The sequence below is a fragment of the Myzus persicae genome, unplaced genomic scaffold (assembly GCF_001856785.1).
Source record: "Myzus persicae strain clone G006 unplaced genomic scaffold, MPER_G0061.0, whole genome shotgun sequence".
NCBI classification, from domain to species: Eukaryota; Metazoa; Arthropoda; class Insecta; order Hemiptera; family Aphididae; genus Myzus; species Myzus persicae.
The window spans coordinates 1-27,592 of record NW_019100794.1 but is presented as its reverse complement, the minus strand read 5'-3'; the positions used below and the strand labels follow the sequence as shown (position 1 = coordinate 27,592).

At 28.8% G+C, this 27,592-nt stretch overlaps 4 protein-coding genes across 10 annotated transcripts; 1 reads left to right on the top strand and 3 right to left on the bottom strand.

Moving 5' to 3' along the window:
* Window positions 1-3,260: 3,260 nt before the first annotated feature.
* On the bottom strand, window positions 3,261-5,994 carry LOC111043035 (pre-mRNA 3' end processing protein WDR33-like). The gene has a single exon (XM_022327813.1). It carries the CDS (start codon window positions 5,682-5,684, stop codon window positions 3,402-3,404), a length of 2,283 nt encoding a protein of 760 aa, XP_022183505.1. The 5' UTR covers window positions 5,685-5,994; the 3' UTR covers window positions 3,261-3,401.
* Window positions 5,995-7,553: 1,559 nt separating this feature from the next.
* Window positions 7,554-12,474, bottom strand: LOC111043038 (D-2-hydroxyglutarate dehydrogenase, mitochondrial-like). Its single transcript, XM_022327823.1, has 8 exons — window positions 12,036-12,474; window positions 10,979-11,931; window positions 10,723-10,920; window positions 9,976-10,169; window positions 9,736-9,904; window positions 8,275-8,561; window positions 8,020-8,188; window positions 7,554-7,929 (listed from the first exon to the last, which is right to left on the bottom strand). Exons 2-8 carry the CDS (start codon window positions 11,199-11,201, stop codon window positions 7,664-7,666), a joined length of 1,506 nt encoding a protein of 501 aa, XP_022183515.1. The 5' UTR covers window positions 11,202-11,931; window positions 12,036-12,474; the 3' UTR covers window positions 7,554-7,663.
* Window positions 12,475-12,891: 417 nt separating this feature from the next.
* On the top strand, window positions 12,892-19,373 carry LOC111043036 (WD and tetratricopeptide repeats protein 1-like). 6 transcript variants are annotated; one of them, XM_022327815.1, is made up of 11 exons: window positions 12,892-13,516; window positions 14,182-14,270; window positions 14,354-14,484; window positions 14,581-14,692; window positions 17,086-17,273; window positions 17,392-17,882; window positions 17,943-18,040; window positions 18,129-18,495; window positions 18,590-18,770; window positions 18,837-19,029; window positions 19,099-19,373. In XM_022327815.1, coding segments are annotated over exons 1-11 (2,061 nt in total). In that variant the 5' UTR covers window positions 12,892-13,515; the 3' UTR covers window positions 19,309-19,373. The 6 variants fall into 6 exon arrangements, with proteins under 6 accessions (XP_022183507.1, XP_022183511.1, XP_022183509.1 ...); XM_022327819.1 differs by having other exon boundaries at window positions 14,169-14,270; XM_022327817.1 differs by having other exon boundaries at window positions 14,163-14,270.
* Window positions 19,320-27,592, bottom strand: LOC111043037 (conserved oligomeric Golgi complex subunit 2). 2 transcript variants are annotated; one of them, XM_022327820.1, is made up of 11 exons: window positions 27,511-27,592; window positions 26,024-26,251; window positions 25,697-25,951; window positions 25,270-25,571; window positions 25,075-25,195; window positions 24,844-24,986; window positions 21,808-21,966; window positions 21,489-21,715; window positions 21,184-21,427; window positions 20,947-21,106; window positions 19,320-19,489 (listed from the first exon to the last, which is right to left on the bottom strand). In XM_022327820.1, exons 1-11 carry the CDS (start codon window positions 27,559-27,561, stop codon window positions 19,400-19,402), a joined length of 1,980 nt encoding a protein of 659 aa, XP_022183512.1. In that variant the 5' UTR covers window positions 27,562-27,592; the 3' UTR covers window positions 19,320-19,399. The 2 variants fall into 2 exon arrangements, with proteins under 2 accessions (XP_022183512.1, XP_022183514.1); XM_022327822.1 differs by having other exon boundaries at window positions 25,075-25,192.

The window sequence follows — 27,592 nt, the reverse complement described above, 5'->3', positions numbered from 1 at the left end:
ATTTTATTACCTGTATCTAGTTTATTGATACTCACTGTTCAGTGTCCACAAACATTTTTATTGGATGTTTTAAATGTTTAGATACAGTATAAAAAATTATTTTCATACTTACCAATTATTAGTATAGGTTATTTATATTCGACATATGTAATTGGATATGTCCTAACTTCTGGCTCAAAGACTGATCAACTATGAGAGCTAGATGATTGAGATTTTCCAAGTACATGTAATTATTGGTAGGTGTGAATTTTCTAAAGTTCTAATTTTAAAAGTTGCAAGCGTCAGCTAAAGGATGAATTTCAAATTTTTTTTTTGATAATAACCATATTGGTTATAGTCTATAGACTATAATAATTACCTAATAGTAATAGTAGAAACTGTTAGAAATTAGTTTTTTTTTTGTATAACTGGTTGTCATTGGTTACCCGTGCTGATGAGGTAAACTCATACATAAAATCGCGGCAATCGTAATGACTTCACTTAAAGAAACTATAGGTACCTACAACCTACCTATATCTCAAAACTAAATAATTGTTGCTTATATACTCAAAAATTACTTGACTGATGTTTACAAAAATCTCAGAGATTATTCTTCTTACAGACATCAGAAAAGTATAGAGTAGATTTATCTACGTTAAAAATATACCAAGTGCTAAATCCAATCAACGACTTGTTATTATTACTATTACAATAGTTAAGACTAGTTTTTTTATGCACACAATGAAATTTTCAAGAGCAATAATTTCGGCAAAAAATGTTTTCAACCGTTATTGATAAATAGTAGATACTGTATTACTATTTCCTAATAGATAATTCATAGGCGTAGGGTGGTCAAATATATTGAGGGGAGGCGGAAGCCCCAATAAAAAATTTCAATGTGGCCTTACGTGGAGGACTCTAGCCCCCATAACCCCCCTGTTTACTGATTTATGTTAAGGATATTCATTAAAAAAAAGTTATGCCTATTTTACTAATTAATATTTTTAATTTAATATTTCTATAATATCAAAACACTACAAAATATCACCATGTACAATGTATACATAGAAAATGGTAATAAAAGCATCTTAGGCCGTGACAATGGCATATCAGTTATAATTGAATTACAATTAACCACGTATGCATCACAATGACTTACCTACTTTTAAAGACGACATGGGTAGGCAAACTCGAAACCTACTGTCTATATACAGGGGCGTAGTTTGGGGTGATAGTATGGGGTTTGTTACTCCTCCTACAGTTTTTACACCAGCTCTATATATTTTTAATTTTTACCCATTCACCTCTTTCTTTCTAAGGTTATCGGCTAATTCCCAAGAAAAATTTAATTTATATGTTTATTTTGATACTGTTTTGTTACCTACATTTAATTTTATTAATTTATAATACGTACTTACTTATATAAATGAAAAAAAACTATTTTGTGAAATTAAGCGTAGGTACTAGGAAATAAGAAAAATGTAATTATTATGGGCCTAATTATACTTATAATTTTTACCTATTTAATTAAATTTAATATATAGGCACCTATATTAACAAATGCAATCAATACCTATTTCGAGAAAAAATATTTTAGTTCAACAAATTAATGATTCAACGGGAAAACATTATATGGGACGCTCAATAAAATATGAATCACATACCCCTTGCCACTTTGTACCACTTTAACCAGGATAAGTTAGATTAAGACTGATTAGGGGAACTTTACCTTCAAAACTTATTTAAAATTTTGGTTTCCTAGAACTTAAGTATCTGTAAGTTGTAACTTTCCAGCAGAGCGGTTACCTACTTTCCCCCTTTTAGATTCTAAGCGGAACACAGTAGATATGTCATCACCTTTGGGGGCAATACAAATTCTTCGCTTTTCATTGGTGTTGATTTGTGGTAAAAAATGGGAACTAGTTGGTATTTTAAACATTTCCCGAACTCATCAAAATAATCGAGAAAAGGGGAATTTGTTACGCAAAACTAGAACAAAATATTTTTTTTTTCACAGGTTGTAACTCAAAAGTTAAAAGTGACCTAGGAAAAACGAATAAGGCTACTTTAAGGCTTTAACCAAGTTGATATTATTAGTTCGGAATAAATGATAAAATATTTTTAATATTTTTGAGCTATTTATAGACATACAAAATGAAACTTTTTAGTCTGTTTCAATAGGTTACTGTCAAATATAAATAAATTGTGTTTATAGATATATTTTTTAGATTTTTTGGTTGAGCGTAAATTCACAATAATTTTTTTTTTGGGCGACAGAAGCTAAAACGTTACCTGTAAATTTCAAAATTATTTTAAATAATAAATTTGGTAGCAATAATTTAGAAGCCTATAAAAATATTTTTCTGGAATAAATAAGTTGTAGTATCCAGCACACGATATCCATCAAATAATTTATGCACAAAAATCTAAATCAATTATCTTGGATATTGACTTCAAAAATCAAGAGAGGGAACATTGTATTTCATAGTAATCTTTTATTTTATGTTAAATTGTCCTAGATAAAGTTATATATTTTAATATTAAAAATAGAATTTTATGTTCGGTTAAAACCACCCAAATGACTATGTCAAAAATATATTACATAGTTAGCTAACAAACTAATTCCTGTGCAAGATATGGTTATTTATAATAAAATTGAAAAAATATATACCATAAGTACAAGTCCTCTCTCACCCCCTCCCCTCCCGTGACAGCTAGCAATTTTTTTTTTTCAGCCCAATTTACTTTTAATTACAGTATCAATAAATTAATATTTCATTCTTGGTAGAAGGTAGATTAAGTTGTCAAACCCGGCCACCCGGGTTATACATTTTATCATACCGTTTATTTTAAATAACAAATTTATATAAGTTATTTACTCTATGACAGAAGGCATTTATCAAATGCAGTATTTTTTTGCGTGAGGGGGGTGGGGGGAGGAGAGAATTAACTTCAAGAGGGCTCCACCTGAAAAATAATTTAGATATAGATTGCTATATCAACTGGGAAATCCATTGTATTAAGAATTATTACATGTAGCAATATTTTTTTTTTGGAAAACGGGAATAGGATTAAAATATGCAATTTTAGTATATAATTATTATTTTTCTGTTTTTTTTTTTTTTAACTTTTTAAAAGTAAATGCTTTGAAGGTGTTTATACAATACAACAATAATAATTTATGAACAACAATATTCAGAAAAAAAATGTTACATGGAACATTAATTTTTGGTTAATATTCTAAAATAAAATATATATATATATACATACATAAAATAATTATATGTATCTATCTACCTATAATAAGGAAATGATTTTATATTTTATATGCAAAACATGAACAAGTATTTTACAATATTTTATAAATCGAATATTACCATGTAGTAGTTTTATATCTCAACTCGGTACCCACTCAGAAAAATTCACATATTGTTATAATTTTGAGGTGGTCTTTGTGAATTTGGTCTGTAAGTGGATGGCCTTGAAAAGGTGGAGTCCATTAAATTAGGTGGCGGAGCATTTCGCATGCCATTTTGATTGTTTCCATATTGTCGAGATGGCCTATTATTTTGTGTGTTGTTATTGTAAGGATGTGATTTATTGTAATAAGATCTCGGTTGTTGGTTGTATCCAGTTGTGTTTGATGGTTGATGTATAACTGGTCTATTAAAATTATCATTAGAAGCTGTTTGAAAATTAGCAGAAGAACCATAATTTGGATTAAAATTATTATTGACTCTAAGATCAACATCTTGATTCATAGGAAAGTTGACATTTACATTATTAATGAATTGATTTCTGCGTAAGTCTTGATCTTTTTGAAGGTGTTTGGCTGCATATGAATAAATTGGATCTTTATTGCTTTCAAAAGATAGATGTTGCCGTACTTCTGGAATTGCACCAGAATGAAGAAGACGCATTAATGATTCTCGACCTTCCCTAATTGCATTCGCTAATGGTGAATTTTGATCTACTTTTATCATTTGTCCATAAATAAGAAGAGATTCCGGCTTCAATTCACTTGCTGGTCTAGAACCTGGTATCAAATCCATTAAACTTTCAACAACATTATTGACTACATCACTATCAGGGCCAAGATTTTCTTCAGCATCATCTTCGATTATTTCATCATTAGTCTTATATTCATTCCAAAACTTTTGGAAATTCTTAGGAATAGGTTTAGAGTAAGGGATTTTCTTGATTTGTCGAACTCTGGTTGTTTCTTCAGTAGAGGCAATATCTAAAAGTGGTATGGTATTATTGTCAACTAACGTTTTATTAGTATCTTCTTCATCAATGTCTTCTAGACCCATTCCAGGAATAGTCGATTGAGCATCAGCGCACATATTATCTGTTTTTAACATGTTAGAAACTGTGTTTACTGAGTGATATTTTCCAGTCATTTTATCTCCAGGTCTGTTTCGGGTCCAAAACTTACAAGTGTAATCATTTGAACCAGAACACAAAACCTCACCTAATGGATGCCAAGCTAATGACCAAACAATACTATCATGAGCTTGATCAACAGATCCAACAAATTTATCTACACCCACATTCCAAAATAATATAGCACCATCAGAACCACCACTACAAAATAAGTTTTCGTGATATGGATGCCAGGCAATAGTACTAGCTTCTTTTTTGTGACCTCTGAATGTTTGAACTTCATGGGAAAGATTTCTTATATCAAATAATTTTAACAAGTGATCCCTGGAAGCAGACACAACCCAATTACCATTGGCATTCCATTTAACGTCCATAACTGTACTTTTATGAGCGTGTAAAGTGGCTAATGATTGACCAGTTTTTGGGTCCCATAGTTTAATTGGCTGTTGATTATCTTTACTACCAGAAATTAAAAGACCTTTATGCGGATGCCAATCAATACATTTCACATCTGCTCCATGTCCTCTAAGTATTTTTTCTTCTCTGTTAGTAAAAAAGTCCCAAATACGTATGGTTCCATCATCTGAACAAGTTGCAAATTTATCGTCTGATTGACTAAAACTAATACCTCTAACAGCTTCATTATGCGCTTGAAACATCTTAACGTTATTCATATTTGATTGCCAATATTTAATGAAACCAGTATGGTCACCAGTTGTCATCCAGTTACCATTATGAGACCATACCATTGACCGAACAGGTGAATCATGTGCTTGTAAAATAGTTTCAAAATTGAATGTAAGACCATTCCATAGAGTAAATTCTCCACTAGACGCACCAGTTATTAAACGTCTACCTTCGGGTGTCCATGCTAAACAAAATACAGGACACCGTACTTTATTAGTAACAGTTTTGACAAAAGCAGTAGTAACTGAATTTACAGAATTATCCACATAACACTGTGGAGGTAAAAGTTGAGGAGTATATAATATATCTGGTTGTAAAAATGGTCGATCTCTGTAATCTCTTTGCCAAATACGATTTTGAAGCATCCGAATTAGTGATGCATTGTAATCCACAGTTTTACGAAGACCTGATTTCCTCAAACGTTTGCCATCGAAATCTACATCAACTGGTGGTGCACTTTTGTTAAGTTGATGCCTTGGTGGACCACCCAAACTCGGACCACGGATGTGTAAAGGTATTGGGCCTTGAAACCTGTAGTTTGTCGGAATGAATGTATTGGTTGAAGGCGGCGGAATCGAAAAATTTATTGGAGGTGGAGGTACCAAAAAAGAAGTATCCACAGTAATGGACATATTTTTTAACGATTTAATACAAAATATTAATAAATCTAAGAATTAAAATATGTCATTACCATAGTAGCTACTTCGAAGTCCGACGCGAAATAAATATTTTACGTAAATCTAATAAGAAAACACAAATCAAAAAACACTAAACACACTACACAGGGACGGCGGCACGAAGCTTTACTTAATATTCACTAACTACTAGTAACTACAAATCACTTTTCATTTAAGTAAGACCATATTCACTATGAATTATGATTTAAGATACCGTCTACTCACAAATGTAAAATACACTACCAGGATCAGGATGAAGAATAATAACGCATGATGCGTCCCTAATCACATCAAGAGCGACATGGAATAAAAAAACCAGATAATATTTTATTCCAGGTATTGTATCAACTTCAACCAAGATGTAGATAACATGAACTACCGCCATAAAACATATTATATAAATTATCAACTACATCAAGATTCAAGGTGTATTTATTAAATACTTTTAATTACAAAATTATAATTGGAGGTAGGTACAAGAAAATAAACAAAATACACAAGAACAATAGTGTAATTAATTTTAGCATTACCTATAACATATTGTATTGCCAATTATATTCTTTATTTTTTCAAATTGGTTTGTTTGCCAGCAGATGTCAGGATTAATATTTTTACATTATAGTAAAAAAACTGATATTTGTGGATTTTAAGTAAAAAAATAATTAAAATAGGGAAAGAAACTTACCAAATTTTGTATCTTAATAGGTATATGTTTAAAACTAATAGTTGTGATTTATATCTAAAATACATTTGACGTTTTGTCTCTTTCTACTTGTTTTTTTTTTCTAGATTTGTTTTGATACAATATTTGGTCAAACGAAAATTAAATAGACAACAGATAAGTAATAATTTAAAACGTAAAGCTAAATGTAGATGATCCTTTTGGAAAAATAAGTAAAATACTACATTGTGAGCTATTAGTACATTGACGACACTAATTCAAAAAAAAATTTACATTTCGCCCGATCAAGCATTTATCCCAAACTGCCAGATATTTTGAATTTTGATTGATTTACATACAGCTTCATATAATTTGAACATCAAAACTAATGGAGATCAAGTATGTTATTTATTAATTTATTCTATTTACAGTCATAATAAAAATAGGTGGCTAAATTTAAAATATTTAAATAAGTGCAAAAATGTATTTGTTTGTTGTACATACATTTAAAGGTTGTCCTAAAATGTTTTATCAATGTCTTAAAGCAAAAACAATGTGATATATTATGTAAAAATAGGTAATTCAAATTTAAATAATTTAAAAAGTAAAATGTAAAAGTTCAATGATACAATTTATAAATAATGAAATTAATAGAATTATATATGTAGAAAAGTAGTTTTTATACTTTTTTAAGAGAATACATAGAGATAGGCGTGTCCAGCCATTTGAAATTGAGGGGGGGGTAGTAACACTAAAATGTTAATACTGATTTATGGACTATTTTGTGTTTATTTTTTTGCGGCCCTCTTACAACATATAATATTAACTAAAAAGTTAGATAAATAAATAATTATAAAAATATTTTTGATGGGGAGGGGGGGGGGCGTGCTCAGATTTCTCCCATAGTTACACCTATTACATAGACATAGAAATGTAGCCTGGGTAATACAGGTGGTTCCTGTATGTCGTATTAGCAATGTCTATGACTATAAGACTTTATTGTTATGCATATAAGTACTTAGTTTTACAGTCTTTTAACTTCATAGTTAGTATCCAATACCAATTTAAATGAAAATTTGTTGGTTAACTGGCCTTTTGTGACTGTTAATTCGCAAACCTCAATATACCTGTATTAGTTTATACCACAAAAAAGAAATGAACAATTTGTTTAAATAATATTCATATTTAATAGATATCTCTATATACTAAATGGTTGACAACATAATAAACCACTTTAAAAACAATAAAAATTTTTTTTTAATAAGACTGAAACTCAATTAGTATCATCTTGCGGAAAAATCTTGTATGGATTTAATATATTTTTTGGATCAATAGTATTTTTTAATTTTTTCATTAAATCTATTTCTAAATTGGATTTTGAATATTTCAAATATTTACTCTTTAAAAATCCAATTCCATGTTCAGCACTTACACTTCCTTTGTATTTGCTAGTCCATTCATATACATAAGGTTCAATGGCTGAGGCTATTTCAGCATTATGTTCTATTGTAGCCACATTTAAATGTAAATTTCCATCACCTATAAATACAAATATGGTACAATATAAAATACAAATTACATCAAAATTAAAATGTAATATTGTTAAAACAATAAATACAAAATTATTACCTAAATGTCCATAGCCACAAACCGCTTTAACATCTAGTTTTTCTAATCGTTTCCTTATTTCAGGCACAATCTCATAAAATAACTCATGAGGTAAAGTTATATCATATTTATAGACGTATCCATATCTTAATAAACTTTCAGGAATATTTTCTCTTATTTTCCATAAATTCTAAACATTTTCAATTTTCTAAATAAAATAATTTACTTTGTTGTTCATCTGTTTATTATTATATTTTCTCTATAGATATTCATTACTTGAATTAGTGACGGTTGGTCTGCTACAGTAGCATCTAAAATTATTTCTTCATCTAAGGCTTTTTCTAAAAATTCTTGAATGGAATGACTGATATAATTATTATCACCTGATAATTCTACAAGAACATAAAATTTCAGGCTGTCATTTATTGGACACTTAATGCCAATATTTTTTTGCACACTTTTTATTGCTACAGAGTTCATTAGTTCAAATGATGAAAGACTATTAGAAAATTCTTTCCGTACTAACGAGAAGAAACTTAATACTTTATCAAATGATTCTAATCCTGTAAATAAATAATAATGAACACAATCAGGTCTTCCATTAGGAAACAAGTAAGTTATGGGTTCTTTCTTTTGGGTGGCAAAAATAATATAATTATAGATATAATTATATCATACAATTAGACAGAGTCATATATTATTTATAATTAAAATAATATAATTAAAACTATTGTGATTTCACATAGGGACATATTTACCCTAGGGCTAACCATGCCCATGTTGAGTAATTTGGTGATTTAAAAAAAATGTATTATTCTTTTATATCACTTTTACTTTTTTATCAAATACAATTGTTATACATTTTTAATGAAAATAATACTTAATTACTTGTGTACTGGAAATGTATACCAAATAAATGTGAAAGAAGTTATACCTGTATAACAATAGTAGAGCATGACCACATTGGTATTTATGTAGCAATGTAGGCAGAAATAAATTTGATTTGTGTTTATCTACTTTTTAGCAAAACATTGATATTTTGTTTGGCGAGTTCAGCTTACAGACAATTGTCGAACATCGATAATAATAATTATTAGTATTTGTTGTGTATGTACAATCATTCATCTATTACGAGTCAGATTGACTTACGTGTTTATGTGTTTTTTTTATATTATATTAATTTAAATTGTTAATATGTTAATTAAAATGTTTTAACTGAATAGTTAATATTAATAACAAAATAAATGTAATGTTTTCTGCTCAAATGAATTCAAATTACAGTATTACTAAAAGTAAAATACATTTTTATGATAGTAATTTAAATATATGCTGACAGACTGGATTCACCAGGATATTTTTCATGTGCGATGATTTATTATTGAATTTAAATTTAACCATTAACAAGGTGAATACGATTCTAACTGTGAAACAGAGGAGTACATACTTGCTCACATTATACTGTTAGTAAATATTTCGGTTTTTAAAGATATTTCACACATGCCTCCCAATATATACTTTTGAATTAATAATTGCATAAATACTATCTTCTCTTCAAAAATATTATCAGTATACAGCCAGGATAGTTAGTTATTGTTAAATATAATTTTACACATTTTTTGATTAAAATTGGTGTTTTTTTTTATAGGATAATAGTTTATAGTTTAAAGGAAAATATTAAGTAACATGTCTGAACACAATAAACTTAAAAATTAGACAAATAAAGAATTTTTTACTCACCAATAAATGATACATTAACAAATTTTGGGGTATTTGGACATTGAATAGCAATTTTTGTAATAACTCCCAAGGTTCCTTCTGAACCAATAAACAAATGTTTTAAATGATATCCAGTGTTGTCTTTTTTCAATGTATTAAGGCAATCTAAAATTTGTCCATCAGCTAACACCTAAAATTCATAATTTAACAATTAAACCTAATTTATAATAATTTAAATTGAATAACCATAAACAAAACTACCGCTTGTAATCCCAATACGCTTCCTTGTAGACTTCCATATTTAATTAATCTCAAACCTCCAGCATTAGTAGCTAAATTACCTCCAATCTGACAAGTGCCTTTTGCACCCAAATCAAATGGCATTATAAACCCTTCGTTTTGAACATAATTCATCAAATTTTCTAATACACATCCAGCCTGGCATACTAACACACCTAAATAAACTCAATTTATAAAATCTAACTTAATGTTAATATGTAGGTAGTAAGGTACCTCCTAGTCCAAGACGTGTCCAGTAATCATTTACAGTTCATGCACAACAGGGGCATATCCAGGGGAGGGGAAAACTACACCCCCCCCCAGCCATAAAAAGTTCTGTTAGGGTATTGAGACATGACCCCTGAATTCAAACATTTTAAATTTAGATCAAATTTTGCAAGTCATGGCTACGCATGACGGGCAAGACCCGTGGACACGCCTATGCTCCTAGTAGATGAAACTATGGACAGGTTCAAAATTAATTATATTCCTTAACTTGATAATCAGATTTGAAAAATATAAAATATGTGAGAAATAATGAGATACAGAAGCAGTAATTTAATGACTTAAATACCTATCAGAAAATGTTGGCTTATAGTAATATAATTGCCAGAAAAATATTAGGAAGCACAATTTTACCCACATCAATTAGGTACATACGTAACAAGTTTAAATAGAATCTTAAACAATGTTATTTAATAAGTTCATTTTGATAAGACATATATTTACCTGATAATTTATTAAAGCTAATAATTGAATTCATTGCAGAAGTGGACAAAATTACTTCATCAAAAACTGGAACACTACCTCCAACAAGACCAGTATTGCCACCTTGAACACATACTGCTATATCGCGCTCATAACAATACTTGAGAATCGCTGATACTTGTTCAGTTGTTTTTGGTTTAAGCACATACTTACTGAAACCTATGCATATAAATTACTTATTATTAAAATGACATACATTGTCATTTGAAATATTTACCAGAAACAAATTTTAACCAATCTACATTGTAAGATTTTACTTCTTCGCCAGTAATAAAATTGTTAGCACCTAACAGGTTTTTGAAATATTCAACATCTGCAGATTCTACCGTACCATATGATCCTCTTTTTAAATTAGGAAATCTATCTTTGGTCAATTGAACATTTTTAAGCAATGCTGCCTTAGTACACAGCTTACGAACATTAAAAAAATTAAATGTCATTTTAGTATTAAATCAATCAATTTGAGAGCAGTAAAATTAATTTATAAAAAAAATTATATAGAAATGATTGAGGAATCTTTAAACATTTTAAGACGACAGTTTACCAAATTTTTTTAAATTTTATTTTGTTAAATCTAGATAGTTTAATGCAATTATTAAAAAACTGAAATACACATTTGATAATCGTTTTTCATCATTGGACTAAACAATTTTAAGTAGCGAATTTAACAGATTTATTTAGAATACGCAACGCATTGACGAGTTGTAGCTATAAAATGTACTTTAAATGTAGCTCAATGTTCGTAAATCGTGGGCTTACGTGGGATCGTACTTCGCAGGTGAAACTAGTTATCACTGTTCTCTGAGATAACGTTCGATGAGTGTTTGAAGCGTTTGAACTTTGAACTAAAATGTAAAAGTAACTAATAACTAATAAGTAATGACGTAATAACAATATTATTTGGGAAAACAACAGATTAACAAAACGAGCTCTGGTGGAAATCTTCCGATTAAATTTAGTTCTATTTCGGTTATTTTACTTTTTCAAACAAATGAATTTTGTTATTGAACCTTGTACACTGGTATAGGTAACTGTAAACCCTGGTAAGTACAATTATTGCTACTGATATTATCAATTAATACATTCACGTCTTCACTAAAAGCAAAATTTCAACGGAATGTCGGGGAATAACATACAGTTTGATGATTCACAGTATCCCCACTGGTATCCCTAGAATTTGAAGAATACATTTGTTAATAAATTACGAACTTCTTAAGACGTAATGATTCGAAATAATTTAATATCAGAAATATTAAAATAAGCAATATTATAACCTGCATTAATAAGATAAACAAGTATTGATTTGATTTTCCAATAAAATGGTTCTGTTTTATTTAAAATCGATGGTTTTCTTGGGGGAAATCGCCTAGGCGCCTGATCATCAGTTTTCAGTACGACTACGACAGCGCTTACAGAGTTTATCTGTTTTCCCAATACAGCGATTTGTTGACCTTCGCGATTTTCATTTTGCTAAGAACAAATAACAATCAATAAAAATAAATTCGTATCAAGTATAGACCGCATAATATTGTCTATAAATTCTTATAATATATAAAATAAAGTTTAAGCCACGAAGTCACAAACTATATTAGGATTATTTTCATAAAATAATCTGTGTAATGTGTATCAACTAAGGTCACTTAGTTTTTTATGATTATGGTATCAAGTATTAGAATTGATCAGTAATACTACAGAAAAATTGTTTGTTTTGAACACTTGTGAATTGTGATGTAACCCTGTAACATTATTACGAACAAAGAATATAATAATAATAAAAAATTATTAATATCTTATATACAAAACATGAAAAATAAAAACTAGTAAAAATAATTACTCTGTGTAGGTCATTATGGATAATTATGTATAGAGCTTTACTTTTCGTACATAAATAATTCTATAGTAGCATCGTCATAATGTTATGGTATTTCAGCATAAACTTTTTACTACGAGTTTATTATTTTATTATACCATATTCTATATTGTGTACAAGGTGGAAAAAAGGATAAATCGTAATATACACGATAATAGTAGTACAGTAGGTACCTAGTACCTACACTCTGAACTCAAGTCTGAAATAGTGACGAACGTGTAATATTATAATATTTGTTAAAGGTCTATGACCTACGGCTGATGATGGCTATGTATTACTGATTGCTGCACTGCTGCAGGTTTTGTCCAATTTGAACGTTGGATGGCTGATGCCGTTTTTCCAACTATACAGAAAGGTAATATCACAGATTAAAATACCGTCTACACTACAGCAGGAAGTTCTAATGCCGTGTATGGCGGTCTTTAATCGTCGTCTCGAGTCTCACAACCCAGTATTCGAGACACACAGATTACTCAGAGCACTGCGCCGAGTTCACCACTTTCGAATTTTCGAATTTTCGATGCCCAACGTTTATCCTCGATTACGGCCCGCAAGAAGCGCAACTAGCGACCAAGCGGAAATTAATATAGTTAAGTATTGTTTATTTTCATGATATAAATATATTTTTTCATTTCGACAATTATGTACACAGAGAGCGCTAGCTACACTTCTTCCTATGGTGAACAGCTGATTTTCGGGGATAAACTGCGAGCATTCACTCTGGAGACCAATTTATAATACTTTCTATACGGCTTTGAGTAACCAGTACATTGTGCATATTATATTATTATGTATCCATAGGCGGCGATACTGCTGGCGCTGTCGTTATGGGTAGAATGTTCTGTGATAGCAGCACCCATAATTCCTACAGAAATGGCATATAAAGTTAGTTTTTACTTAATATCATGAACTTGCATTCTAGACTAGTGAGTACAATTGGTAACTTACCAAGTAGTGACATTATATATTTACTATCGTCTATCTTTAATATCATTGTCAATCCAAACATCCAATATTAAAGATAAATTAGTCGTTTACTATCTTAAATCTCGGCGATGACTGTTGATCATTGACCACTGGCTACAGCCATCTACAGTCTGTGAAAAGTAGTTTAAACTTTAAATTACTTAAGTAAAGAATCCGACGACCAACAGTCCGCGTTCTGTGATATCATAAGTCATAACCACTTTCATAATATTTTAATATTATATATATTTATACAGCGATTAAGTAATTTTTGATTACTGATTATTGATCACAGAATTTGCGGATCAATGATTATAAACTAATAAGTATATAATTAACATTTTACTATACCTATTGTTCACTTCAAAGACTAATGATTAGTACTATTTTCATATTTTAATTAATTCATTGTTTTAAATTAGGTATTTTAAAGGCATTTTGAAAGTAATTTTTTAATTGCTCACTTATTTTGATAGTAATTTTCAATTTTAATGTAGTTTTGATTAGTTCAAATTCTATGTTTTAAATCAACTCATAAAATATCTTTTTGTTAAAATGTTATAAGTAATAGAATTGATTGATAGTGCGGAAGTCAATAGACACATCAATTATAATGTCTCCGGCAAAAAATCGTCAGAACATTTTACAGTTGATAAGGGATCGAGAATTGAACGTAATATATATACACATCCTAACATAGTATATTTTATTATTCTATTCAGTCAGATTAATTTTAAAACTATGATTGATGATTAGGATCACATCCGCACAAAGTATGCATTAAAAAGTAACTTGAACTACAAATGTATTTCAAAACTTGGATTACTCACTCAATTAGAAGGACATCAAGGATGTGTTAATTGCCTACAATGGAATGAAAATGGAAGGTATATGTATATTCAACTATCAACAATTTTAATTTCATAAAAGTGTATAATTATTAATAAATAAATTGTTTACTAAGTTATTATATAATTTTTCAGCACCTTAGCATCGGCATCTGATGACTATCAAGTAATACTATGGGATCCATTTTTACAAAAAGTTAAAACTACTATTAAAACTTTACACCGTGGAAACATATTTTCTGTCAAGGTAATTTAACACACTGCAGTATATATTTTTTTTAAGAAAGTTTACTTACCCAATTCACTGAGAGAATGTAGCTAATTTGAACAAATCACGGATGATTCGCCCCCGCCAATTCGTCCCCGTCAAAAAAACAAGTCCACGGACGTTTCGTCCCTGTCTATTATTAAGATAGGACATTTGGCCCCCGGCAGTTATATAGATTTATTTATATCTACCCATAGGACGTTTGGCCTCTGGTTAGGTTAGGTTAGGAAAGAGGCATTATTTTTTGGAACTGTATTAATTAATGTCTGAACAACTTCACTTTTTTCTATTTTTGTGAATATCTAATGCACGTAAATGTTTTTTTCTACCCACATGTTGTGTCACAGTAACATTTACGAACAATTAATTTTAACATTAACAATCTACTTATTATGTTCTAAATTAATTAACTCAAAAATATAATAATAGTAAACTAACAAGTTAACAATTTTATAAACATTTATTACCTTTATGACATCGATAGATATTTATCTTAATCAAAGTTCTTCTTATCGACAGATGATATTGCTCGACTATTATTTATTTGTCAGACAGTGGAAAAATGTTATAAATATTTCTTTTTATATTGTAAAGACTAAATAATACTTTATACCTACCCTGGATAGATTAGGTAGTATATTACACAAAGCACACTATGCAGTAATAGTTAGTCTGTAGTCTGTGTAATTGTGCGTCTGGCTTCAGTGAACTATGGAGGTGTTAACAACGGAAAGAAACAAGAAGAAATTAGTGCACAACGATCATTTATATTACAAACAAAAAAATGTGAAAATTTGTATCCGGTGGGTGTGTGTTCACAAAGGGTTATGTAATGGAACACTTACAACTGATGATGGAATGCATTTTGTCTTAAAGTTTGGAGATCACAATCATAAAGTTAATACTGACTTAATAAATGTAGAAAGAGCTAAATGTATTATGAAGAACACAGCAAAACAAAACTATGATATACCGTTTCGAATTTTTGCACTTAATGTAATCCCATTATCCAACGAAAGCAGACAGTTAATTCCGAAAGAAGATTCGATGAAAAGGACTTTACGGCGTGTCCGTAGCAATATTTATCCTAATATTGTAAAAATAGACGATATTATATTGGAAGGAATACAGTGGAGTACAACCGGTAGAGAACTCAATCCAGAGCCATTTTTATTTTACGACAACAAAAATAATAATAATCGTATTATTATCTTTTCTTCAAAAACGTGCCGCTAAATTTCATCTGAAACTAGAATTATTTATATGGACTGAACATTTTAAGCTTGTCCTTCTGAATTCTACCAAGTATACATATTACATGCAAGCATAAATAATTTAATAATTCCTGTGATGTACGCTTTGCTTCAACGTAAAAATAAAGACACTTATATTGAGTTATTGTCTGCTATACGGGATCAATTTGTATCGCTTTCAATAATTTCTATTGATTTCGAACAATCTGTAATACAGGCTATCAAGGAAGTATTTTATGATGAAGTATCGGTGCAGTTATGCTATTATCATTTAAACCAGTCCATCTGGCGAAAAGTTCAGGACTTAGGTTTGGCTATAAAATATAAAGAAGACAAAAACTTCAGATCAGCCGTAAAAATGATTCCTGCATTAGCATTTCTTCCAACCAATACTGTTAAAAGAGGTATGTAACTTAAATTTTTTTAATAAATATGCCAAAAACAAATCATTAGGAAGATAAAATAAAACAACATTGTAAGGACTTTAAATGTAATAATGATGATGATATTTTATATTTTTTGAAAAGAATAATTGATCTTATCTAATATGAATTTTTGTGTAAATTATTTTAATGTACTTAATAAAAATTATAATATTTGTACAAATGTGACAGGAATATGTAATCATATCATATTTATAATTTATGTTTACTTAATAAAATTATACCTTAATTATTATTATTATCATTATAATTGTTGTTTGCGTTTTAAAAAGAATTTAAATTTTAAGTTAAAAAAAAAAAGATTTAAATTTAGTGATTTAAAATTCCAGAGGCCAAACTTCCTATGGGTAGATATAAATAAATCCTTATAACTGCCGGGGGCTAAATGTCCTATCATAATAATAGACGGGGGCGAATCGTCTTTTTACCAATTTGAACATATGACTGAAGCCGAGGAATGGTTTTTTGGGCGTATACAGCGGTTTATGTGTTGTTTTGGTTTGTGTGCAACTACATTTTGTCGGCAAATAATATAAATGTGCTGGGTTAATAAAAATGTAAAAACAATTCGACTAAAAACGGTCAATAAATATAAAAATAATCAATATTATGATTTTGTTATGTTGTATGCAGTGTTGTAATATAAAATATTGTTTTGTCTTTTTTTCATATATAGTTTATACCTTGTTGTAATGATGATATAGTTGCAACTGGAGCTGGTGATTGGAGTTCACATACTTATAATGTAACAACAGGTAAACAATTAAACAGTTGCATTTGTTCTCAAGGAAGAATCAAACGTCTAGCTGTAGCAAATGATGCGCCTAGTGTTTATTGGTGTGCCTCAGAGGATGGATGCATTAGGTATGATTTGTTTAGTGAATTTGTCTGAAAATGGTTTTTTTTTTAAATTTAGCTTCAATGTAATCATACTATTGTTATAATAATGGTGACACTTTATTATTTGTTTATGTTCATACAGTCAACATGATATGAGAATGAGCCACGAATGTCCTAACGATAAATCTAAAACTACTTTGGTGACCATATATGGTAATTCGGGAAAAAAGATTGAAGCTAAATGCTTAGACATAAACCAACTTAGAACTGAGCAGCTTGCAGTTGGTGCTAATGATCAATATGTGAGATTATATGACCGCAGAATGATTCAATCATTGTCATCATTTGGTGTGCAATCTCTTTCGGACCATGTCCTTGAGTATGATGGCAATAATGCAGCATTAAGTAAAGTCAACAATGCACTTCAATATTTTGTACCGGGTCACATCCATTCAAATGACAATGAAACAATACCCAAAAAACAAAAAAGTTATGTAATTACTTATTTGACGTTCAGCCCTGATGGACAAGAGTTATTGGTTAATTATGGTGGTGAATATGTATACTTGTATAACCTAGTGAATCGAGCTGATAATGCATTTTTCAATATCCCTAAAGCTATGAAAGTTCCTCGTAAGTTTCTTGATACAATTATAAAATGTATATGTTATTGTAACATTTGTGTAATTTAAGGAGAAAACGGGGAAGGTTCTTCTACAGATTTAATAGATGATCCAGCTCCTGTTCCTCATTTGACACTACCAGATAAAGTAGTGCAATTAAAATTAAAGGTTAGAAATATTCATTTTAAATTGAGTGTCATTTATTTATTTATGCATTATACAACAGTAAATCTATAAGTGTTGTTATAATTTACAGGCAAATTATTTATTTGAAAAAGAAGATTATACTGCTGCTATTAATCTTTATAATGAAGCTATAAGTATTCATAAATCCAGTGTACTGTTTTCGAATAGAGCTGCAGCCTTTATTAAAAGAAAGTGGCATGGAGACTTCTATGCAGCTCTCAAAGATTGTGTCACTGCATTAGAACTGGAGCCTAACCATATGAAAGCACATTTCCGGTTGGCAGTATGCCTATTTGAACTGGATAAGTTAAAAGATTCTAAAATGTATTTAGATCAGTTCACAAAGAAGTACCCATCGTATAAAACTAGTGCCGCATACAAATGTCTTTATAGTGATTTGTTAAATGCACAATCTAATAGTAAAGATAAACTTGATGGTAACTATTATAACAGTATTTTTGTATTCATCTATTTAGTATTCTATAAAAACAATTAATTGTTTTTAATTAATTGTGTGTGTTCTCTATTTAGGAAAAAAATCACTTGAAACGTCGGATTCTACAACAAATGTTCTAGATGCATTACATGTTGAACGGGCCCAAAAGATAACTTTTGAGAAATACTTTCGTAATCAGGCGATGGATTACCATCGTAGATATTATGGTCATTGTAATACATCTACTGATATCAAAGAAGCTAACTTTTTTGGAAGGTGAGGTTGTTATTGATAGTTTATTATAATGAATTTTCAAATAGTTAATCCTAACATTATTTATAGTCAAAATCAATTCATAGTAGCTGGTTCAGATGATGGTTTATTTTTTATATGGGAAAAAAATACAGAGAATAATTTGCATATACTGAAAGGGGATAGTTCAATCGTAAATTGTGTACAACCACATCCTTCAGAGTTTTTGTTGGCAACCAGTGGTATTGATAATGAAGTCAAACTATGGAGTCCATTGCCAGATGTAAAACCATTAAAACAATTTAAAAGTTATGTTTAAAATTAAATGAAAACATTTAATGCAATGTTATAGGATGTGGATAATCCATGTATAATAGAACATTATAATACAACAGCTACGTTAAACCAAAGACGTATGACGGCTGATCCATTTGAAGTAATATTGCGTAATATGAGGAGAACTGCGACAGAGGGACCCGGCAGTATTGATTTGGCCACTATACGTGATCAATATGGAATTGATCCATTGTCTGATGATTTTAGTGAATGTCGAATGAGTTGATAGAAATCATAGTTTATGTCATTTTTTTTATTAACATTAAATATAAATAAATATTTTCAACTGTATAATTTTTTTTTTATGTTTCTAATATCTATGAGACTTTATCAACAAGAATTGTTTGTTTTGCAATGTCCAACTTCAATTCAATTTCATTTACTTCTGGTAAACTCATATCACCAATCTGAAATAAAATATGTATAATAAATTATGTTTAGCTACATAAAATAAAATATTTTAGTTTTAAATATAATATATCATTTTATAAGTTATGTGGCATTCACTAATAGCTTCTTACTTTGGTTACACTTCAAAAACGTATGTATATTTATTTGTAAACAAATTCAAAATATATTATTATCAAGTATGATTTTCCAGTCTTTATATAATATTTTAATAAATATTACTTTTGAATAATTCTAAGGTTTAGACTATAAATGTGATTTTGTTGATTCCTTAATATTATTAATTTTGATAAAGAAAACACCATGTTTATATTTGTGATCTTTATATTTTAAATATAAAACTTGTTAAAAGTGGATGCAGTAGTTATTAATTTCTTTGCCCAAATACTTATGTTTCCATTATTTAAATTTTGGAAAAAATAAATTTCTGTAAGATAAATTGTGATTGTTTACTACATTAAATCATACAGAGAAAATATTTTGGTACAATTTAATATGTGTTATAGAAAAATTCATAATATCATATGTGCTAATAACAATATTTTTGTCATTACCTTTCATTTATAAATATAGATTAACAGTTATAAAGCTAAATAAGATAATATATATTATAATGAAGAAATAAGCTAAATTTGTGGAGCAGTGTCTACACTCAGCTGCGTAAGTGCTCTGTGTACGAACCGACAGGTGTTGGTAGCTGGGCTACATGGGTGACCATCTTGGATTTTTAGCAATAAATCCTTGCTACACATACATAACTTGTGTTCAAATTAACCTTTCCCCTACACAAACAGCCCATGTTAAGTTAGGCCTAAGTTACCGGGCTTAAGATCAATAAAAAGTAAAACTAAATATTTATTGCTAGGAACTTATTTTTTTTTAACAATAAGACTACTAGTAGCAACTAGTGGTGTGGTGAACATTAATAAACTATGATGTATAGGATATATTTTAGTACATACCTGCTCTTAATCTCTCCTTAATAAATAATAGATATAATTATGATGTAGCTACAAATATAATTTCTTTTTACGTGATTGCTTACAATAATGTATCCAACTACAGAACTACCCAAAAATATTCAGAATGACACCTAACTCTGTTTACCACGCAACTAACAAAATTCCTTAAAGCCGCCAATACCCGTAAAAAATTTAACCTACAGATTTTTTTTATTTTGAAATTTTCCATTTGACTTTACACTCAAAGAGATTAATTAAAAAATCACTGTTATAAATTATCAAGGAAATAAAATGCCCATTCAATAGATAAGGTCCATGAAATTTAAGATGAACTCTTAATTCTAAAAAAAAAAAACTGAAATAAACTCATCCTTGATATCCTATACACAATTTAAAAACTAAAACACTTAAAACTTTACCAAAAAAAAAATTATATATACTGCCCTAAAGTAGTATATTATAAAAAATGCAAATTTAAAAAACTATTTACTTACAGACTGTAACAAGTAATTTATATCCAGTGTTAGCTGGGAACGAATTTTATCATCATCCGAATTAACTTTATAGTTTGGATCTCTAATCTTTTTTAATTTTCTTAAGCTTTCTTCTGTTTTTTTTATTGCTTTCATAACATCATCAACATAAGCTACATATCTAAAATAAAAGTTTATAGTATAAACAGAGGCATTTAAATTTCTCTATATTTTGTTTTTATTGGTTTAATTACTTACTGTGTTACTATATGATCTAATACTTGTTTTTTACAATTTTTATTCTGTAATGTTTCTAATGTTATCACTATTGATTTCATGTAAGCACATGGTTCAGTTGGATAATCTCGATTTGTATGTCTGAACAACCTTGGTACATCAGTTACTCTTATTACATGAGACATTGCTTCATCCGTTACAGATTGCACTTTACACTTACTTAAATCAGTAATCAACGTATTCAAATTGTCATTTACAATACTACCTGTACAAATATGGGAGGATATAAGAATACAAATCATGTTTCAAATGTTTGGTACACTTACTTTTTTGTGATTCTATGATATCAACAGGTACCGTTGTACGTAACAATTCTTCAAACATGGAATATATATCATTTAATTTTAAATAAAATACATTTAAATCACTTTCCAAATCCTCAAGAAATTTAATACGAGTGCTAAAATCTTTTAAATCAGTCTTTGATTTGATATTAGCATCTTCTGCCCAAGTCTGATATCTAGATATCAACTGTAATATTAATTTGAAAAATCTGAAATAAACCAAATTAAAATTTTTATAACAAACATTGTGTAGTGTGGACGCTTATTTTTAAAAGTATTAATAATTGAATAATTGTGTAACCTGTGGCTCAATTGGTGTATGAAGATATTTGGATCTAAACAAGAACACATAGAATCCCATACTGCTTTTGTGACTTTAAGTTTAAACATATCATCACTACATGACTCATAACTATTGTGGTTCATAATGTTTTCAGCACAAAATCCAATCTCTTGAAACCTTGAATTCAATAATTAAAATAAAAAGTATTATTTATCAAATGTATTACTACTATAATTTATAAAATTAACAATAATTTATGAAAAACATACTAAATATTTGAACTCACTATTTTTTAGTTATGTATCCATCTATTTATTTATTTTCATATAAGAAAGGAAAGAACTTTAACATGTATTAGTCGAATGGGGTTTTTAAGATGGAATATGAATATTAAGTTAGGAAAGAATAAACGAGCAATACATTTTGATGAAAAGAAGTTTTTGTAAGAAGGCAATATTAACCAAAAGTCTGGGGTCGTCTAAATTGAGTTTATGGACGGAGTCATAGTCATTCAGCGGATTATCAATTTTGAGTGAATAAACTGATTAAGAAACTGGTGCTTAAATTCTTTCTAATTATCTGCATGCCTCTCAAGTATGGGGATCCTAGATGACTGAGCCATATTCAATAATTGGTTGAGAAAGTTCACAATAATGAATAAAGGATTTTAAAAGAAGCATATAACTTGTATTCAGAAATAATACTTTAAAAGAATGTTTCCTTTTTTTCTTTTAGGGAAATTTTTTTAAAACTTTACAATAAACATTATTGATGGCGATATTAAGTCTAGTGATGGACATATTTTAGCAAATACATGATCACGAATGTCAAGGTTGGCATGGGGTAGATCTGAACCTTGAAAAGTATAACTGAAGTTGACAGGGTTAAGGCACCACGTGAATTTTAGTTTGGCACTTGGAAATATTTAACAGGAAACTCAAATTATTAGACCAAGAGAAAACATTAATTAATGATACCCAATTGTAATTTTTTTTTTTTTTTTTTTTTATTGATCTTAAGCTTCGGCAACTGAGGCCATTAGCTGTAGTAGGATTTGTATTGTAGGTTTGTTGTGTATTGTATATTTTGGGACGGTAGGGGGGAACACGTGTGTGTTTGTTTTTGGCAGAATTTCGAATGGGGCACCCGTAGGTTTCTGCCATGCCCCGGGGGTGGGTGATGGCAGCACTTGTTCTCCGGTCACCGTGACTTGTCCGGAGAAAAATGCCGCCTGGTAGCCTAGGATCGAACCGCGACCGGCTGCGTCGCAGCGGACGCGTCAGACCACTCGGTCACCTCATCCCCAATTGTAATTTGTTACATCAATTAATGTTGATAATATGCAAAAATATTTTTAAATTCAAAGCAAAAGCTGGAAAATGTCTGTTTAAGTATACAATTTATATTATTATTAAGAGAACACGCCAAGTGGGCATTTGTTGTTTTCGTCTTACAAACGTACAATGTGGCAACTTTTACATTCACAATAATACATTTTACTTTGTAATTTCTAAAATTTGAGTGAATTTACCTCTTATAATATTTAAAGGCAAGAATATTATCTAAGGAAATTTGGAGGATTTTATTGATATTATTATTTTTAAGTTAATTATGTCCATTTTTAAAGTGTACATTTTTTAAAATTTTTAAAATGATCATAACTTCCTTAAAAATGATAATATAATTGTATGATGGTTTTTTAAATCAGTTTTACAATGATACAATGAATTATGATCTTTATTAATATTATTATAAATACTATTACTTTTTTGATGAAAAGCAAATACCTATTTGGTTGATTGTTTAAATTGGGCCATAATATGACAATTATATCTAATAAATCTAAACATTATTTCTTACAGTTTTACACTTATAAGATAGTAAATTATTTTAGGACTAGGGAAGGAAGTATAAGAGTTGGCATGTTTTTCAATTATCGTTCAAAACATAGCTAAGTAATAAATACATTTGTTTCATAATACTAAGAGTTTAAGGCAATATTTTACATATTATTTATTCCATAAAAGTGGATATTTTGTTATATTTATAATATTTAAGTGATTTTTTCACATATTAAATACAACTTTTCTAGAAATTGAAACAAAATTAATTTAAATCATTAAATATTATTTGATGATTCATCATAAAATGTATTGGTGAACAATCATTGTTCATTTATATTCAATACATTTTAGTCACATAATTTATTGTTCATTTGAGCTTAATAATTATTGATTCATTAACACATTATGCATTTATAATTAATTTTTTATTTTGTTTAAAGGCAAGCTTAAAAAAGTAGAGGGATTAAGAAAGAAAACAGATACATATTAATTGTAATTTTTAAATTCGTTGGTTTTAATGATAAAATAAAATAATTTTGGGAAGACGAAGTGGCTGAGTGGATAATGTGTCGGTTGCAGCTCGTACCGTAACCGATTTGAACCTCGGTCACGGGCGGCACTTTTTTCCGGGCAGCCATGGTGTCTAGAGAAGTTGGCCGCCATCCCCCAACCGGGCATGGTAGAAACCTACGGTAGCCCACTAGAAATTCTGCCAAAACAAACACACACGTGTTCTGTAACCCTATAGTACCACAACCTACAGCTAATGGCCTCAGTTTCCGAAGCTTAAAAATAAAAAAATAAAAAATAATTTTGAGAGTATATTTAAGCATGTTTTTTTTAAATTTATTTTTTATTTATTCTTATACATTAACTTTTTAGATCTAGAGTTCAAAGTTATAATTTTACAAAAAGTTAATTGAATATAAAATAAATAAAATTTGAGTTTAAAAAAATTTAGCTTTACCATTTTTTTTTATATCTTCAGTACAATAGTATATTATACTTGGTAATTATATTCAAAATACATTTAAATGTGGGTACTTTTATAGAAAATAAGACACAAAACTAAAAGACAAAAATGTAATACTATACTATATTGTACAACAAAAAAGGTATAAGGAGTTTAACATACTCCCCCTCCCCCCAGAGAAAAACTCTGATAGTCGGAAAGATAAGTCATTATATATTTCAATATATTTTGTCTTACCGGTATTGATAGTAAATTGGCAAATTCCAGCATTTTTTAAAATCATTCCAACTTTGTACTTTGTTTAATGGTTCACTTTCATGTTGTGAAACAGATAATTCAATCAAATGTTTCATAAATTCATTAAATGTTACTTTATAATTCTAAAATATTAGAAATATAGTTAGACATTGGGATATGAGTTATATTTATATTTATTAGTAATTTATAAGATATTTTAAGAAATCATACTTTTATGAAAATATCAGGTTCTCTGAAGTTATAGATGCATTGCAAATTATTTTTTACTTGATCAAAGATAACAGGCCAGAAGCTTTTTGAAACAAAATTGAACTTGCAAGACTCGTTACTTCTATACATAAATAATATATATTAAACGTGCATTATCATTATTGAAATTAATAATATATTAAATATAAAGCGTACACATTGTTTTGTTCTTCTGCAGCTTGAAGCAAATGTTTCAAATCTACTTGAAGGAATGCATAGCACTGGCTGTATAATTCTCTTAAACCATCTTTACAACTCCGTAAATAATTTTCATTCAGTATAGACCTCATTGCTGGCGTCACAACTTCAGTCCTACACACATCTTCAGCATATGTTATTCTATCTAAAGATAAATATAGTTCAAGAAAACGCTTCACTGCGTTTGCATTTGTTGACACTGAAGACACAAATGCTTCATTTAATTTGCTCATTAATAAACCATTCAGCGTTGTTTGTTTCTAAATAAAAAAAAATGCGCAACCTTATTAAAACTGAATCATAATTGTATTTGGAGATTAGGTAAGTTTTAAGATAAAATAAAAAATTTAATTAATCAGAAAATATTAATCTTATATGTATGTACCGTCAAATGCACAGTTTTCAATAGATCACTGCATTTTGTCATCCTTGATGAAAGCTGATTATATTCAGCCACAGCTCTAGTTAAAATGATTATATTACAATCATTTTGATCCAATAATAATTCATCTAATTTTTCTAAAGATGTTTGCACTTGTAAAATAGCGTGAAATGCCTGTTTATCTTCACACATTTTTTTATTTAATTGTATTTCATTATCCAGGTAACATAGTGTATTCTCCAAATTATTTTTAGCTTCCTAAATAAAATTGTTAACATTGTTATACTTCTAGAAATAACTCCATACACCATGGAGTATGTAATGTCATACATTAACAGAGTTACTCAACAAACTCAATCCTGGTTTTAAGGTTGCTAATTGCTGGTCAATACCAATTAATCCTCTAGATAAATGAAAATATTTATCACAATCATCATTGAGTGAATTTATCATTTTATTGCGTAGGTCTTTGAGAAAAATGCCCATTTCAACTCTCATGTTTTCTAGTGTCATTTTATTACGATTTTCTGTTAAAAATTCATCTACAGAAAATGATTCCTAAAACAAAAATAAAAAAAAAAAAAAATTATTATTATAACATAAATCTATATTCTATAACATGTGTCCACAGGAATAAAGAACACTGTCATATTTTATAAATCAGTTTGAAGAATAAGAATCTAGAGAATATGTACTCTCAGATTTTTCAACATAATTATTTCATAAATACACAAGACAACTCAATTTTTTTAATAAGAACTCCAGATCGAACCTCTATTTTTCATATCATACTCCTATTGGTCAATATTTTTCAAGTCAAGTTTATGTAGGTAGCAATTATATTTATATAAATACAAAATTGGCTAAATGAAAGCTATTTTAAATTTAAAGAAAAACAAAAATATATTTGTTTAAAACGTAATTGAATTTTTTTTAATTTATATACTTTCAGTTCTAAACACAGTGATACAGTCAAAAACCATCAATCTAATTTTAAGTTTAATATTAAAAAAATTATTATTTTATTTTACTTTTACTAATGGCTGCAATTTGTTTTTTACCATTATTATAGTTTTTTTTTTATTATTATTATATTATAATTACCATTTGTTTATTTGATAAATTCTATTTGTTTACTTAAATGATCATGTTATATTGTTCATATTTATTTACTACTGTACATTTAATTATTCTATTGGGTTCAAAGCCTGTTAATAAGTTAATAGGATAATATTGTAACTAAAGTTTAGTTAATAATAATAAAGTAATTACTAATAACATTTTGATTGCATACAAACACTGGACTATTAAAATTAAAATTGTAAATTGTTTGTACAACTTAAAATACCCATAACTCTCTTGAAAATTAAAATATAATAAAGAGCCCACGAGAAGCAGTCTATAATAAACTTACCTTTAAATTTAATAAGAGGTGAATTCACTCTAATTTTTAAGCTAACAGAACTAAACTTGATCTACTGAACATAAAATTTGATATGTAAAGATCATCTTGTAAGATGGAGACAACACATGCGGGGATAGCCTCCTCTTAAGCTCCATAAACTTAAAACTTAGAGTGAATCGACCTATTATGAAACTTGATGGTAAGAACATTATTGTAAGACACAGACAACACATGAGGGTGTGGTGTCTTCTTAATGTCAAATAGACATCAGCGAAAATAAATTTTGGATATGTAATAAGTTTGTTCTCAATAACTTTTGTATTTTGCAGAAAAAACACGTATTTTGAAAACAGAGTATCTTGTAAATAGTAAATTAGATTTGTTCCAAACAACTATTTGCACATGTAGGTACCTTTGAGAATGTCTGCATGTCAAACATCGGAGAAATGTTGTCGGTATCCATTTCTAAATTGAATATTGCTCAAGGTTTTGTT

What these genes read in the sequence shown, in the direction of transcription:
- LOC111043035 (XM_022327813.1), bottom strand. Translation starts at nt 5,684, where the DNA reads ATGTCCATTACTGTGGATACTTCTTTTTTGGTACCTCCACCTCCAATA.
- LOC111043038 (XM_022327823.1), bottom strand. Translation starts at nt 11,201, where the DNA reads ATGACATTTAATTTTTTTAATGTTCGTAAGCTGTGTACTAAGGCAGCA. An exon ending in TAGCTTTAATAAATTATCAG is followed by an intron (nt 10,170 to 10,722) that starts GTAAATATATGT and finishes GAGTTTATTTAG; the next exon opens with GTGTGTTAGTATGCCAGGCT. An exon ending in ACCAACCGTCACTAATTCAA is followed by an intron (nt 8,189 to 8,274) that starts GTAATGAATATC and finishes GAAAATGTTTAG; the next exon opens with AATTTATGGAAAATAAGAGA.
- LOC111043036 (XM_022327815.1), top strand. An exon ending in TAAAGCTATGAAAGTTCCTC is followed by an intron (nt 17,883 to 17,942) that starts GTAAGTTTCTTG and finishes GTGTAATTTAAG; the next exon opens with GAGAAAACGGGGAAGGTTCT. An exon ending in TAGTAAAGATAAACTTGATG is followed by an intron (nt 18,496 to 18,589) that starts GTAACTATTATA and finishes TTCTCTATTTAG; the next exon opens with GAAAAAAATCACTTGAAACG.
- LOC111043037 (XM_022327820.1), bottom strand. Translation starts at nt 27,561, where the DNA reads ATGGATACCGACAACATTTCTCCGATGTTTGACATGCAGACATTCTCA. An exon ending in AACCTGATATTTTCATAAAA is followed by an intron (nt 24,987 to 25,074) that starts GTATGATTTCTT and finishes CTAATATTTTAG; the next exon opens with AATTATAAAGTAACATTTAA. An exon ending in TAAATTACTTGTTACAGTCT is followed by an intron (nt 19,490 to 20,946) that starts GTAAGTAAATAG and finishes ATTTTATTTCAG; the next exon opens with ATTGGTGATATGAGTTTACC.